The 16,187-nt window shown below is 41.0% G+C and overlaps 1 protein-coding gene and 1 long non-coding RNA gene across 2 annotated transcripts in view; one reads left to right on the top strand and one right to left on the bottom strand.

Moving 5' to 3' along the window:
- Window positions 1–10,740, top strand: part of VWC2L (von Willebrand factor C domain containing 2 like) — a 209,619-nt gene extending 198,879 nt beyond the window's left edge. The window contains exon 3 of the mRNA XM_007527942.3: window positions 8,837–10,740. Coding sequence (XP_007528004.1) covers window positions 8,837–8,985 — 149 coding nt within the window. The 3' untranslated portion in view covers window positions 8,986–10,740. The remainder of the gene's footprint in view (window positions 1–8,836) is intronic.
- The window catches only part of LOC132539393 (uncharacterized), a 299,247-nt gene that overhangs the window by 267,965 nt on the left and 15,095 nt on the right, over window positions 1–16,187 (bottom strand). The window lies entirely within an intron of this gene.

The raw sequence follows: 16,187 nt of genomic DNA, 5'->3' as shown, positions 1-16,187 counted from the left end.
CCTGGTGATGCCTGGGATTGAACCTGTGATCTCTGTGCCCCAATACAGAACTCTATGTCCAGCCATATGATAGCTTTTGTGACTAGATGATAAAATGGAACTTTAACTTTCCCAACAAGCCAAGTACTTAGTCAGACTGCACAGATCTGAGTCCTGTAAGGGACTTCACCTAAGCACCCCTCTTAGAAATTTCCTGCCTCACACCCCCAAGTCCTTTCCTTTTCCTTGCCCCAGATCAAATTGTACATTTCCTGGGTCCTTTTCCCTTATGGCCTTATTTTCTAAAAGGGATAATGTGATCAATTTATTTGAACCAACATGTTAATTCCTGATGCTAATTTAACATCACCCCAGGATTTTAGCAGAGATTTTTAATGCTGCAAAGCAAAGGAAAAAAAAAAAAAAAGCCTTTTCATCGCATAGTACCAGGCACTATGAAGGTTCTTGTCTTTGTTTGAAGTCTCAAGTTCTTGATCCCATTAAGTCAAGCCATGTCTGGGGCCTGGGGGATGGCACAACTGGCTGAATGAATGGACATGTTACCATGCACAAGGACCCAGGTTTAAGCCCCCAGTCTCAGCCCTCAGGAAGGGAGCTTCCGGAGTAGAAGCAGTGAAGTAGGGCTGCAGGTGGTTCTGTCTTTTTTTTTTTTTTCTCCCACCCAGCCTCCCCTTCTCTTCCCTCTCAATTTCTATCTGTCCTATCAAATAAAAGTAAATAAATAAAAGGAAAAAAAAATGGCCTCCCAAAGCCATGGATTTGTAGTGAAGCCTAGTTCCAGCAATAAGCCTGATGGCAAAAAAAAAAAAAAAGCCAGCCATGTCCAGCCTCAAAATAGACACACTCTATGGAAGTAAAGTCCTTATTTCATGTGACTGAGGAAATAACTAATCAAGTAAAGATTCCATCTTTCCTCCCTGAGATTTCTACTTTGAACACCAGCTCCTCATATATCAGAGTGCTGCTCTGGTTTTTCTCTCTCTCCACCTGCCTCATGTGAAATTTCCCCCTGTATAATAAGTGACTATATATTTTCAGGTCTTTCCTTTATGACTAAGTGTATGTACACGTACCTCAACTTGATGCATTTCAATCTGTTCCTATGTCTTTTAAAATAAGAGGCAAAATTTTTTTTATTATTTTTTAAATTTATTTATGAGAAAGATAGAAGGAGAAAGAAAGAACCAGATGTCACTCTGGCACATGTGCTGTTGGGGACCTCATGCTTGAGGGTCTATAGCTTTATCACTGGGCCACCTCCCTGATCACAGAAGTGAAATCTTTAGCCTGGACAACCTCATATTGGGGAAGGAATGATAAAACTATCCATGTCCAGCTCTGGCTGGTGTTGATACTACAAATGCTTCCACTATACTATGGCCAAGTTGCAGCTACCAAAATAACGTCTTTACAAGATTATAACATCCTGAATATTTAACAATCAACACTTAGGTAGCCTGAGGCACTAGTCCAGGTACACTGCTGTTTTTTGAGCCTCTGAAACTTGTTTTCTCCAGCCATTTCATCCTGCACTCACCACTCTGACTTTTTTTTTTTTAGCTTCATACCCACACCCTACCCTTGGGCACACACACTCCCAAATCTTTCCACAGATCCCCATCCTTGGTTTAGTTCTCTGTTACAGCCTTCCACAACTCTGTGTTTCCTCCTTAGAGAACATGCATTTCTGCTTATGTATTAGGTTCTTCATCCAACTAACATGATAGTTAATATCACAAATAAAGTAAAAATCTGCAGAAATATATCACTGGAGCTTCTTCCCATGTCATAGTGCCTCCTGTGTGGTGACAGATTCCAACCCTGGGCTACAAGCTTGGCAAGTCATGCACCCAGTCCCCTGAACTTCCGCTCTGCTCCATTGCAAGCCAGTTTTAATTTAATAAAAGTGTAAAATTAGTGCTCAGAGGAGAACAGGGGTGAAGCATGAAAAAAAAATTAATTTTCTTCTCTCCTAACTCCAATTCCCAGTAAAGATTTAACAGGCATTTTAAAAAATATATGAATCCTTTTTGAGACTAGATCATATGGGTCCCCAACTTGTATTTGGGTGAACACGCCTGTCCAAAGTCATGTAGATAACTGCAGAATCATAATCCACTTCCATTCTGCTTTTTAGTTGGCCCAGTGCGACCTCACCACTGCCCACAGGAGAACTAAGGCCTCACCACCCAAGCTTCTTCTCCAGGGAAATTCCTTTTAGCTTTTAGATAAAATGTGTTTTCTGGGGATTACAGAGATATGTAAGATCATACCAGTAACTCTGATCAATATCTTTGGAAAAACAAAGCTAAGGGACTGAGAAAACCTACACATGAAGGCCTGGAATCAATCCCCAGCATCACATAGATGCACCAAGCACAAACACAGGCACAGCTCTGTGGATGGTGAGGCAGAACTTTGTTTTCTCACCATTTTTATCTCCCTCTTGAAACTATAAAAGTGAATTTAAAATATGAGCTGAGGGGGCCCTAGTCAGGGAGTCCTGAGATTCCCAAACAGACATGATGGGCCTAGACCTTGCTCTCTCCATTGTTACCGGTCATCTCTATCAGGAACAACACAGTAGATCCCTTTCTTCCTTTGGTGTGCATCTTCTTTACTAAAAACAACCAGACTTCAAAGTTCTGATCAGCAGAGATTAAGATCCTGGTCCAAAAATCCTAACAATATGCTCCCTTTTCCCCAGGCAGTCAAAAACATCTTGGAGCAGAGGGTGTCGGGGACTTGTTCATGTAGTGGAGTGCACAGTTCACCACGCATAAGAAGCTAGGTTCCAACCCCTTGCCTCCATAGGAGACCTCCTGCTGGGGGCAGGGAGGGAAATGTGATTTTTTTTTTTTCACAAGTGACGGGTAGTGCTGTAGTGCCTCCCTCTTTCTCTCTCTCCCTCTTTGTCTCTTACCCTATATCAGAAAGAGAGGAGGAAAGAAAGAAAGAAAGAAAGAAAGAAAGAAAGAAAGAAAGAAAGAAAGAAGAAAGAGAGAGAGGATGGAAGAGAAAAAGGGAGAGAATGACAGAAAGGCAGAAAGGAAGGAAGGAAGGAAGGAAGGAAGGAAGGAAGGAAGAAGGAAGGAAGGAAGGAATGAAGGAAGAAGGAGGCTGAGAGAGAGAGAGAGAGAGAGAAGCCTACCAAGAGTGGTAGAATCATGCAGGTTTAGAACTTCAGCAATAATCCTGGTGGCAAAATAATAATAATAATAAATAATTTTTTAAATCCTGTGGGTCAGAGAGAGTTGATGCCACTTCCTGTCCATGTGATATTGGCCAACCTATTTTCTATTTCTGAGGTCACTGTCCTAACAGTGAACCTGTGCATGTATATGCTTACTCCAAAAATTCAATGAGGCTGATTCTTGAGGCAAGACCTCAAGAAATTGTTGTGTTTTTCCACTAATTAACAAATATGTCTTTAACTACTGATATATTACCAAAGCAAGCCCTGGTATACCTATAGGATCTGATTTATAAGTTCAGAAAAGAATTTTGCTGCTAATATATGCCTAACTAATTCATGCTGTTTTTTTTTAGGAAAGCAACCATACTGAGTTTTTAATATTTGCCAGCAAGCATGGCCTGCCCTGGAACATAGGCTATGACAGATATCCAATTCTTATTTTCATGGAACTGGTGACTTCACTCATGCCTGATAGATGAGTGTTCATCTATCTTAAAAGTCTTGATGCTTTGGGGAAAGTTCTCACCTCATTGTTGGCAACTGACACACCCAGTCCTTGATCATCTAGGAAGAGTGTGTGTGTGTGTGTTTACACAGATGCATGCATAGGCACACACTTCAAATTCCTTGAGAGCCAATACATATCTTCTTTCAATATTTATTTATTTATCCCTTTTTTTGCCCTTGTTTTATTGTTGTAGTTATTGTTGTTGTTACTGATCTCATCATTGTCAGATAGGACTGAGAGAAATGGAAAGAGGAGGGGAAGACAGAGAGGGGAAGAGAAAGACAGACACCACAGACCTGCTTCACCGCTTGTGAAGTGATGCCCCTGCAGGTGGGGAGCTGGAGGCTCTAACCGAGATCCTTATGCTGGTCTTTGCACTTTGCGCCACCTGCATCTAACCTGCTGCGCTACTGCCCCACTCCCAGAGAACCGATATATTTCTATTTCACATTTCTCTGTGTGTCAGAGAGAAGGAACAGTTGGCCACTATATTTTTTACATAATAAGCCTTCATTCCCTGAGTAATTGAGTTATTCCTCTGCCTTCTCATTCTAGATTAAATAATTTCAATCCTTTTAACCTTTCCTTGGAGGTCCTATTTGCCAGCCTTCACTTTAAATATGTTCACTGCTCCCCCTCTGGAATCTCTCCAAATCATTTGTAATAAAACAGGTTGATTTTGCCACTGAATTCACTCTTCTTAGGAACATATAACTCTATGTAAACCAGGACCCAAAATATATATATATATATATATATATATATATATATATATATATATATATATATATATATTCCTCTTGCTTAAATAAAAAAAGCATAGAAAGAATAATAGATCCCCTATGTAATAACTCATGAAGGCCTCTCACAAGCTCAAAACAAATTTCCATTTAATGCCACTATCATTTCAAGAGAAAGAATTCAAACTAGAATGGTTTCTAAGTAGTGTCAACCATTCTGTTTCACAATTAAGCAAATTATATCTTTTTAAATTTTTCCTTTTTATCTTTAATTATTTTTTAAATTATCTTTATTTACTGGATAGAGACATCCAGAAATTGAGAGGGAAGGGGTGATAGAGAAGGAAAGATACAGAGAGATATCCGTAACACTGCTTCACTAATTGCAAAGCTTTCCCCCCTGCAGGTGGGGACTGGGGGCTCAAACCTGGGTCCTTGTGCATTGTAATATGTATGCTTAACCAGGTGTGCCACCACCTGGCCCCTTAAACAAGTTATTTCTAAACAGATAAGTTAACTATTACCAGCAAACCTAAGTTCTACCTTAGTTTCATCTGAAATTCTCATAACGGTACTAATAAAGTCACTGGTAATATGATCAAGCAAGAACTTTTCATTCTGAAAATTAAGATGTTACTATATTATGTACAGGCAGTGACTTCCATTTTGGCAGTGTGCTAAGGATCTTTATTTGAATTCTATAAGTCAGAATAAATTAGTATTTCCTGAGTGGATAGTGAAGCAAATTCTAAACGATGGACAATGGCTGACCAAATATTTTCTGAAAATACTATGCTACTGATAAAAGCATAAAGGGGCAGATATGAAAACCAGAACTCTGGTACAAATATGTCATTAAAAGATCTCAGAAATCTCTTTTTATTTAAGATTTCTCTTTGTGTGAGATGAATCTGACTCTTGTGAACAGGGAGTATGTGTGTGCAAACACAAATATACACATAAATACAAAGAGAGAGAGTTGAGGGGGCCAGGTGGTGGTGCACTTAGGATTAAGTGTACATAGTAGTAAGCACAAGGACCCTTGCAAGGACTGGGATTCGAACCCCCAACCCCCCAACTGCAGCGAGGACACTTCATGGGCTGTGAAGCAGATCTGCAGGTGTCTCTTTTTCCCCTCTCCCTTTCTTTCTCCCCTTCCCTTTCAATTTATCTCTGTGCCATCAAATAAAAAGTAAATAAATAGATAAATGAAAAAGACAAAGAAGAAAAAGTGACCACCAGGAATGGTGGATTCATATTCATAGTGCCAGCACTGAGTCCCAGCAATAACCCTGATGGCAGAGAGAGAGAGAGAGAGAGAGATAGGAAGAGAGGAAGAGAGAGAGAGAGAGAGAGAGAGAGAGAGAGAAAGGAAGAGAGAGAGAGAAGAAGAGAGAGAGAGGAAGAGAGAGAGGAAGAGAGAGAGAGAGAGAGAGAGAGAGAGAGAGAGAGAGAGGAAGAGAGAGAGAGAGGAGAGGGCATTAAATATCTTCTGACAAATTTACAAATTCTCTCAGGAGATTGAGAAAACATTTATTGGTTATTATTCTGCCTGATTAAGAGACTTCTGTGCTCTGAATCCACTACTTCATATATTTTCCCCTTGAACAAATAGAAGGTATACAACTGGGGTGAGAAGATTTGGCTACAAATTGAAAGAGAAACTTGGCCTCCCTCTGGGGTAGCTCCAGGAAAACAGGTGGCAATGTTTATATAGTTCAATTGCTGGAGCTAGTTTGGCTCTGATCAGACCTTATCCAGGCAAGAACTGGCTTTGCTGTGAGAGGGCTGTCACTACAGTCATGGGAGAGCTCGCTAATTATGAAAACGCCTGCTAGTCACATTCTTTGAAGATTCTCTCAGTTCTTGGTCAGGAACAAAGTCAAGATGGCTGTGGGTTTCTCCCAGGAAGGTGTAGTCACAAACCATTTAATGTATCAAACAAATGACCTAACTTCTAAGTCTTATGGAATGGATCTAGTGGTCCTTAAATAATCAGCTATTGGAGTAGCCAAGAATTTATAAGCACAGCATCATAAGAAGCAGAACTCTCCTGGGGGAAAGCAGACAAGTCTTTCTGTCTATTTAATTGTCAGCACTGAACCATGATATCCCTCCTAATCTGGCTAGTTCCCCAGGTGTTTGTCCAGAGTGGAAGAAAGGCATGAGCACACTTGTACAACCAAAGTCTGGGAGCTCCAAAAACCCTGGCAAGTTGAAGCCAGAGCATTTTTTTTTTTACAGATATACTTTCTATCATAACACTTGGCATTTTATAAAATCAAGATTCTAGTTATGAAGTAGAACTATCAACTAGCCATGATTTTCCACTTACTTATTTTTTCAATATTTTTATTGCCACTGGGGTAATCCCAGGGACTTGGTGTCTTCTTCTTTTGCCTGAGAGAAATTGAGAAGGAAGGAGGAAATTTCAGAGAGGGGGAAAGAAAGAGAGACACCTGCAGCACTGCTTCACTGCTCATGAAACTGTCCTCACCCCTCCTGTCCCCCACAGGTCCTTGTGTATGGTAAAGTTTGCTCTATTGGGTGCAGCACTGCTTGGCCTGATGGTTAAAATAAGCTTATAAATTCTTTCTTTAAAAGAAGTTTTTTATTATTATCTTTATTTATTTATTTGATCGAGACAGCCAAAAATCAAGAGGGAAGGGGTAGACAGAGAGGGAGAGAGACAGAGAGACACCTGCAGCCCTGCTTCACCACTTGCAAAGCTTTCCCCCTGCAGGTGGGGACCAGGGGCTCAAACCCGGATCCTTGTGCATTGTGACATGTGTGCTCAACCAGGTGCACCACCACCCAGCCCTTAGTCTTATAAATTCTTATAAAACTTTAAAAATAAATAAACAAATTCTTATCAAGTGTTAGATTCAAAATCGGAGGCGAGCATGGTGGTGACACACCAGGCCAAGCACATGTAGTAAGAAATTCAAAATCTGACACTGATGTGGATGTATGCTATCGTGTTACTTTGCTATGGCAAGTGGCCAGCAACACTGGACTATTCATCACTGGCAGATACCATCTAGTGCCCCTCTATATCAATATTGACATCAGACGCTTAAGCCAAGTTGTCTCTATGAAAGAATAGTGTGCTAGGATGGGGTACAGCATAATGGTTATGCAAAGAGACTTTCATGCCTGAGGCTCTCAAGTCCCAGGTTCAGTCTCCCACACTGCCATAAGCCACAGCTGAGCAGTGCTCGGGTAAAAAAAAAAAAAGAATAGTGTGCTATAATTCATTATACATGTGTGTGTGCGTGTGTGTGTAAAAGAGAGAGGGAGAGAGAGGGAACGGGAGAGGGAGAGAGAGAGAGCAAATATAGTACAGCACCAAAACTTCCTCCAGTGCAGTGGAGGTCAAGCTCAAACTTGGGGTTTATGCATAGATAGCAGATGCACTATTCAAGTGAACTATTTTGCCAATCCTGAGAAGAAATTTTCATCCTGTGTAGACTTAATAGAGAAAATCATCAACACTGAACAGTGGCATTTAAACAATTTCTTTATTAAAGAAGAAGAAAAAAAACCAGAAAATAAGAGAAATGGAGGAGCCATGGGCAAGAGTGAAAGCGAGATTATGAATTTTAAAAACTTCCCATCTATAGCGAGGTGACATTTTCAGTAAAGCATTTCTGACTTTGAAAAAGTAAAATAAAATTCTGCTGACTTTCAAAAGCCAACCATTTGGGTCATTCTCTTTAAATGAAAAAAATAGATAGCCAGAAGATTAGAGGAGCTCCATTTATAAAAATCAAATGAACCTCTAACAAAGCTTGTTTGGGACATGAATAAATCATCTGGTCATGAATTATTCATTGTTATCAAGAAACAAGCTGGGGATTCCAGGAACTGGGTTTGGGGATGTGGTGGACATGGTGAGTGAATAAGTGCAATGAGTGTCTCACACTCATCCCAAAAGTGAGGGCAAGGGTCATGGGGTACTGCCATCAAGTGCAAACTATGCTTGACTCCACTCAAATTTCAGAAGACACTTCAGCTGCCTTTATCCCCAGAATATAGTGCAAATAGAGCTTAACCTAGAGAGCTTTACATTAGAAAATTACATGTACTCAGACAACAATAAGATTTTTTGAACAGTGGATCTTTTTTCTTCTTTTAATGCATGATTGCACATAGGAAATAGCAACGGTGTTTAAAAGACAGTAGGGTTGAAAGTTGGCATTTATAAAGAGAGGGCTAAAGAATTCCTTGATAATAAACTATTAAGAGGAAAACTGCATATTCATGGTTCCTGGAGAAGCTTTTTTTTGGGGGGTGGGGGTGGGAGTGGGGTGGGAGAGGGCATAGTGGGGAGTTGGGCAACAGGGAATCTCTTCAATTTCATTAACTAATTAATGTATGTGTATGTTCCAGGTCCAAACTGCTTTGCAGGAACTACAATAATTCCGGCTGGCATTGAAGTGAAAGTGGATGAATGTAACATCTGTCACTGTCACAATGGGGACTGGTGGAAGCCTGCTCAGTGTTCTAAACGTGAATGCCAAGGCAAGCAGATTGTGTAGAACAAATTCCCAACCAGTGACAAGTTCTTAGGAGAGGATGCTATGGCTTCTACACGGCACATGTTTAAAACAAAACAAAAACTCCTGCCAGCTACAACAGGGTCACCAGCAAAACCTTTAAGGGTTGATAAAAGTGAATATTTTACTAAAAGGAAATTTCTCCCTTCTCTCTTGCTATATAAAATGTATACAGTATATAGCTACAAAAACCGCTTTTGTAATTATCTTTGCTTGATGGTGACTTGAACGACGGGATTTCTGAAACATAAGGAAAAGAAACAACCTCCTCCAGGCTCCTCCTCCAATGACACCATTGGCCTGCCAGATCACCACCCACCAATTTACTCCTTTTTATTCTTCTGTACATCTTACATGGCAATTTTCTCTTATAGCGGTACTTTTTTTTTCCATCTTTATAGAGTCTAAGGGTGCAGATTTGTCTGCAGAGTAAAGTCTTGAGCTATGTCAAACAAGCTTTGGTAAAAGGATGTCAGGGGTGAGACACATCCAGTCTGTCACTCCCCTTCAATGACTCAAGCCTACAACCTCAGAAGAAAGGGGTACATATAGATGGGCCCACTGCAGGGAAGGGAAGGGAGCTGGTGCTCGGTGTATTAAGTGAGGGTTCACAACTTGGTTCTTACAAACTACACACTTCATATGCAAAAACTTCGAAACTGCCAATCAAAAACTAACGTGAAAAACACCATAACAGTGACAGAAGGAAGACAGTTATCCAAAATTTTAGCGTTAAGTCATCAGACTGCCTCTTGATATGGAATATGAGTTTGGCTTGTTAATTAAACCTACTTGGTCAGCTGGCACTATCAATACTAGAAGCAGGGTGAGTAGTCCCACTGTGAATCTGAATCTTTCTGGTCTTGGAGTTCAGATTTGGCTGCAAGCCAGGAAGTGCACACAGACAATGTCTATGGTTCAGAACTGTGTTTGCCCTGTTAGAAAACCGGCAACTCCAACCTATGTCTAAAACCTAGATTCAGGACACAATTTCCACCTCAAGTGCTGTTTTAAAATTCAAAATTAGGGTAGAGTAAGTCTTGCACAACAAAATTCCATTTGTTGAACATTTTTTTTAAATGTACATAATAGATACTGAACAACTAAAGTGAACCTTTGAAGAGTCTCAAGGCTGCCCTGGCAATGCTGCTAGTATAGTAACAGGAAAAAATAAAATAAAATAAAAACACACAGGGTATCCGGTGCCAACTCAATTAAAGTATAAACTTAGCAATTCTGAAACCACATGGCATAGTTCGTTGCTTAATCTACCCTCTCATCTTGAAAACCCTGGCACAGATCTATAGGGTCCTTGAGGAAACTTTAAGGTTGTTTTTTGACTTATTTTTCTTAATTCTTTTCTGCTCCTGCTCCAAGCTGGGTCTGATCATAGCTCCTGTGGAGTGTCACTTTCTGGAGTAAGGTATCTCACTTTAGCACTGAGGCTATTTTGGGCCAGAGAGCTCATTGTTGGTGGGAGCTGTCCTGTGCATTTTTAGAATATTTGACTGCATTCTTGGCCTCTATCCACTCAATGACAATAGCAATACCCTGGTTATAATATCCAAATGTCTCTAGATATTGCCAAATGTCATCAGTGGGAGGAGGAGGGAGCACGAGAGCCAATGAATAATCAGATAGTATGGTTTCTTCGGGGGGAATGCAGCAGGCAAGTTCTGGCTGAGCCTTAGCTTTGGGGAGTCTCTCTCCCTCTCCCTCTGAATCCTTGGAGGCATGCACAAGCCCAAGGGGAGATCAATTTCCTACAAGTAAGTGAGGCTTCTACGCCACATCTCAGGACACATTTCTTTAGTTTTATCCACTGGGTTTTGGTTTGAGATTCTCAGCCAGCCTCTTCTACCTGAAAGCATCTCTTATCATCATCAAAAAAAAAAAAGAGTTGTCACTTCCAAAATTAACATGCTCACAGGTTACTCTTCTCAGGCACACTGTGCTCGAGTTGTAATACAAATAGCCATGCCATGCCGGTACCACCAGCATGAGGAAGAACATCAAGTAGCTTCCCTTAGAACACCAATTTGCAGCAAGGCTGGTGCCTTTCAGCTGCCACCACAGATACATCATATAGACAGTCATGAATCATTCATGAATAATTCTGCATGATTTATTCCTCTATTCCAAAGGAAAAGCACTTCACATTTCAGCTTATGTCTAGACAGAGATGTAGAATAGAGCTTTCTTTGCCCTGAGGTTTCCTGTTGTCAGCTTCAAAAAAGCCACACTCTTGGAAAGAACTAATAATAATAATCGATGACAGGTGTAAGGTTCGAACCCCAGAAAATATCATTAATAGAACCGCGGAGCACAGTGGTCTAGGTACTGTGAAGTGTCACTATGTCTTTTCTTAAGGAAAACATAAAGGGAGTGCAGCTAAGAAGCCAGGGTACAGATATTTTGCGTCAAAGTCTTGGCAAGAATTTACTAGAAGAGAAGAGCATATCCGATAGGACGCTCTCTTCAGAGTGATCGCAGAAGGAAGGCTGCTCACAGGTCTCTGTTACCAGTTTAAGAGAGGGATTTTTTGTTATTGTTGTTGCATTCTTTTCTCCCTCCAATACAAGCTGTTTCCTTTCAGACTTTGTAGCACTGATGTTTTTCTGCCTTTAAGGAGATGAACCTATACTGTGACAGAATTTCTCAGAAACTGATGCGCATTTTACAACTTCCTTCTATGCAGGTCACTGAGAAGTTCTTTCCAAACTGAGCAGCAGCATTCCAGTCTCATCTGTTTGTTTGTTTTTGGGTTTGGGTTTTTGTTGTTGTTTGTTTTGTTTTTTCTGGTTTTTGCATTTGAAGACTTTGCAGCCACAGTCAACCTCTGTCCTATTTCTCTTCCGCCTTTGGTTCTGGGCTTTAAACTACAGCTATGTTTAAATAAGGGGTCAACATCTTGTTCATCAGCAATGCCTGTTAACAACAATTTCAGTTTTTAAAATCTTTGGAAAATGGTGTGCCTGAAAACTAGTGAGAAAAAAAACTAACTAAACACTAAACTGTAAAAAGGGGATTCTAGCAACAATATTTGATGTGTAAGAGAATATATTATTAAAAATTATTTTGTTAAATATAAAGTGTGTTAACCAGCCAACATTGTTTGTGGAATATTTTCCTTCCACTTTCCTCCCCGTCTCCCTATCTTCATTATTTAATAGCCCGTAGGGACTTCTATCATCCAAAAGTGCATGCGCCATTAGGACTATATTCAATTAGAATTAACCATGAGCTTTCACATTTGCCTGTGTACATGTACATTTTTCTACTTTATTAAGGGGAGGCTAACGTTTCACAATGCAATTATTGACACATAGAATATTTCAGCACCCCATAATCAGTGTCTGCAAGACTTTCTCCCCCAACTCACATTGTTTTCCACAAACATATACCAGGACCCCAGTGCCCCTCCATCCATATATTTTCAGGTGGTTTTTGTTTGTTTGTTTGTAATATAAGGCAAGGCTGACCCTAAGAATTGGGCAGGAAGCTTAAATAAATAGCAGTGAGTGTCAACAATGGGGAAACCTTCCCCACTCTGAATCCATACTGATGATCAATACAAGAGTGGGCACTGAACACATAACATCCTACTCAATCCTATAAGAAAGAGACTTATTATGTCACTTGTCCACTGAGGAAACCAAAACACAAAGAGTTTAAGTGATCTGCCCATGGTCTTAAACGGCAAAGCAGGAATTTCTTTCTCTCTCTCTCTTTTTTCCATAGGACAGAAAGAAATTGAGAGGGGAGGGGATGATAGAGAGGGAGAGAGACAGAGATACCTGCAGACCAGCTTCACCACTTATGAAGCAACCCCCCTGAAGTTGGAGAGCTGGGGGTTTGAACCAGAATCCTTGTGCAGGTCCTTGTGCTTTGTACTATGTGCGTTTAACCCAGTATGCCTGGCCCACAAAAGAATTTCATTATAAAAACTTTCAAACACACACACACACACACACACACACACACACATGCATGGAACCTCTGTTTACCCATTTCCCAGAGTTAACAGTTATCAAGATTTTCCGTAATGCTTCATCTACACTTTTCTCTCTAATGAGTTTTTTAAATTGTTATTTATAAAATGGAAACGTTGACAAGATTATAGGATAAAAGAAGTACATTTCCACACAGTTCCCACCCCCAGAGCTCCATATCCAATCCCTTCCCTTGATAGCTTTCCTATTATTTAACCTTCTGGAAGTATTATGGGAATCATTATGGGGTGCAGAAGGTGGAAGGTCTGGCTTCTGTAATTACTTATCTGCTGAACACAGGCATTGGCAGGTCAATCCATACTCCCAGCCAGTCTCTCTCTTTCCTAAGTAGGGCAGGGATCTGGGGAGGTGGGGCTCCAGGACACATTGGTGGGGTCATCTGCCCAGGGAAGTCAGGTTGGCATCATGATAGCATCTGGAACTTGGTGGATGAAAAAGAGTTAAGATATAAAGCAGAAGGGGGTCAGGCAGTAGCGCAACAGATTAAACAAACATGGGGCAAAGCGCAAGGATCCCGGATGGAGCCCTTGGTTCCCCACCAGCAGGGGGGCAGTTTCACAAGCGGTGAAGCAGGTCTGCAGGTGTCTATCTTTCTCTCCCCCTCTCTGTCTTCCCCTCCTTTTTCCACTTCTTTCTGTCCTATCCAACAACAATGACATCAACAACAAAAACAACAATAATAACCACAACAACAATAAAACAAGGGCAACAAAAGGGGAAAATATAGCCTCTAGAAGCAGTGGGTTCGTGGTGCAGGCACCAAGCCCCAGCAATAACCCTGGAGGCAAAAAAGAAGAAGAAGGAGGAGAAGGAGGAGGAGGAGGAGGAGGAGGAGGAGGAGAAATGAAAAGATATAAAGCAGAACAAATTGTTAAATGATCAGGAACCTGAAGGCAATATTGTACATGAAGATTTGGGGTCTCCATTTTGGAAAGTGCTAGTAGGTCTATTTTAGGCGTATTCCAAGGGCGCCAGGACTTTCCTCGTTTTTGCCTGAGCCTGGCCTCTAATATGCAGGTGGACTCAGGTTATTGTCTGGGGAGATGGTGTCATAGTTGGAAAAAGAACTAGAAAACTGGATCAGGGAAGAGAGTAGCTCCCAAATATGGAAAAAGTATATATACATATTGTTAACTGAAAACTCCATCGATTCGATCTGGGGCCCATATTGTGTAACCTCTGCATCCCTGTAGGTCTGAACTTGTGTTCTGTGATTATTGCTAGGAACATACCAGGCTGCACTAATTTCAGGACCTATCTTTCTTGGGTGATAGTGTATGTTGTTCAACCTCCCCTTGAAGAATGGAACATTCCCTACCATTATTGATCCACAATGAGGGAAAAATCCTATAGGGGCCCACAACGGGATTTATTATCTACTGAGTTTAAAGCAAATAGATCACTTTATTTCACCCCTACAACTTACAGCAATAATCCTCTTTAAAAAAGTATAGCATTTTTAAATAGTTATTTTTAGTGTTATCTAGTAATACAGTTCATATTCAATTGCCTTAGATTTTCTTTTTTAAATTTTTAAAAAAATTTTTTCCCTTTTGCTACCCTTGTTTTATTGTTGTTGTAGTCATTATTGATGCCATCATTGTTGGGTAGGACAGAGAGAAATGGAGAGAGGAGGGACAGAGACAGAGAGGGGGAGAGAGAGAGACACCTGCAGACCTGCTTCACTGCCTCTGAAGCAACTCCCCTGCAGGGGGCTCAAACCAGGATCCTTACATAGGTCTTTGCACTTCAAGCCACATGTGCTTAACCCACTGTGCCCCCAGATTTTCTAAATAGGAGGGTAAGTGGTGTTTGCATAGTTTGAACCATCCAAACTCCACATTTGTCAGTTTTTCCTCCTAGGTCTACATCAGGAATTTGAGCCCTGCCAACTGACAGTTAGGAACTCTGACATGGTGCTGGGCTTGCTATTGTTGAAAGGCTACATGCTATGAAAATCACTTTTTCAAAGCTCTGTGTTATATTCCCTCTTAGACAATGAGCACGGCAAGCAACAGGCAAGAGGTTTGCTATCAATTGACCTCGGAGAGGCATCAGAGAGTTCTAGAGCAAGGGCCGGTGCTGACTCCAGCAGGCAATATGTGTAAGATTTCCTTAGGGAATAAGCAAACTGTCCTTTACCTTCTTGTGACAAACACCCTGTTTTGAGAGTAACACTAAAAAATATAATTGCTGTCATCAAGGGGTCAGGTGATGGTAGACCAAGTTAAGCTCACATAGTACTTAGCACAGGACCCACACAAGGATCTCAGTTCAAGCCCCTGGCTCTCCACCTGCAAGGGGGTCGCTTTACAAGAGGTGAAGCAGGTCTACAGGTGTCTGTTTTGCTCTCTTCCTCTCTATCACCCCTTCCTCTCTCAATTTCAATAAAATGGAACAAATGGTTGCCAGAAGCAATGGATTTATAGAGCAGGCACCAGCAATAACCTGGAGGCAAAACACAAAACAAACAGACAAGCAAGCAAACAAACAAAAAATAAATAAATAAATAAATGCTACCATCTTCTGCAGTGTTGGAAGAAAAAAAAAAAATGCCAACCACTAAGGCATCAGTATGGTGTCCTCACATGTATGTAATACTCCCTCCCATTCAGCCAACACTTTCCTGAAAGATGAGACTTTGTTGCTTTCTAGTTTGCCATGAGCCCAACTGTCTGCATCCTATGTCCATGACAGGGTGCTCACATTCCATTTCTGATCTAGTCCCATGGGAAGGGAACTCAGAGCAAAAGAAAGGGACCAGGAAGTGCCTCACCAGATAGAGTGCATGTGTCACTATGTGCACAGACCTGGTTCAAGCCCCCAGCTGCAGTGAAGCTTCACAAGCCCAGGGAGCAGTGCTATAGACGTGTCTCTTTCTCTCAGCTCCTTTGCCCTTTATTTCTCTTCCTTGCTAAAATTTTAAATAAATAAATAATAAGTAAAAAGGAAAGAGAAAGGGCCGCAAGCTGTGCTTTGTTTCCAGTTTAGGAGCAACTCTCTACCCTAATCCTGCTTCCTAGTTCTACTCTCAGCTCTGACACCATCTTCCCAGACAATATTTATTTATTTATTTATAAAAAGGAAACATTGACAAAACCATAGGATAAGACGGGTACAACTCCACACAATTCCCACCACCAGAACTCTGTATCCCATCCCCTCCCCTGA

This window comes from Erinaceus europaeus, chromosome 7 (genome assembly GCF_950295315.1).
Source record: "Erinaceus europaeus chromosome 7, mEriEur2.1, whole genome shotgun sequence".
In the NCBI taxonomy this organism is placed as follows: Eukaryota; Metazoa; Chordata; class Mammalia; order Eulipotyphla; family Erinaceidae; genus Erinaceus; species Erinaceus europaeus.
This window is presented reverse-complemented; position numbering and strand designations above follow the sequence as displayed.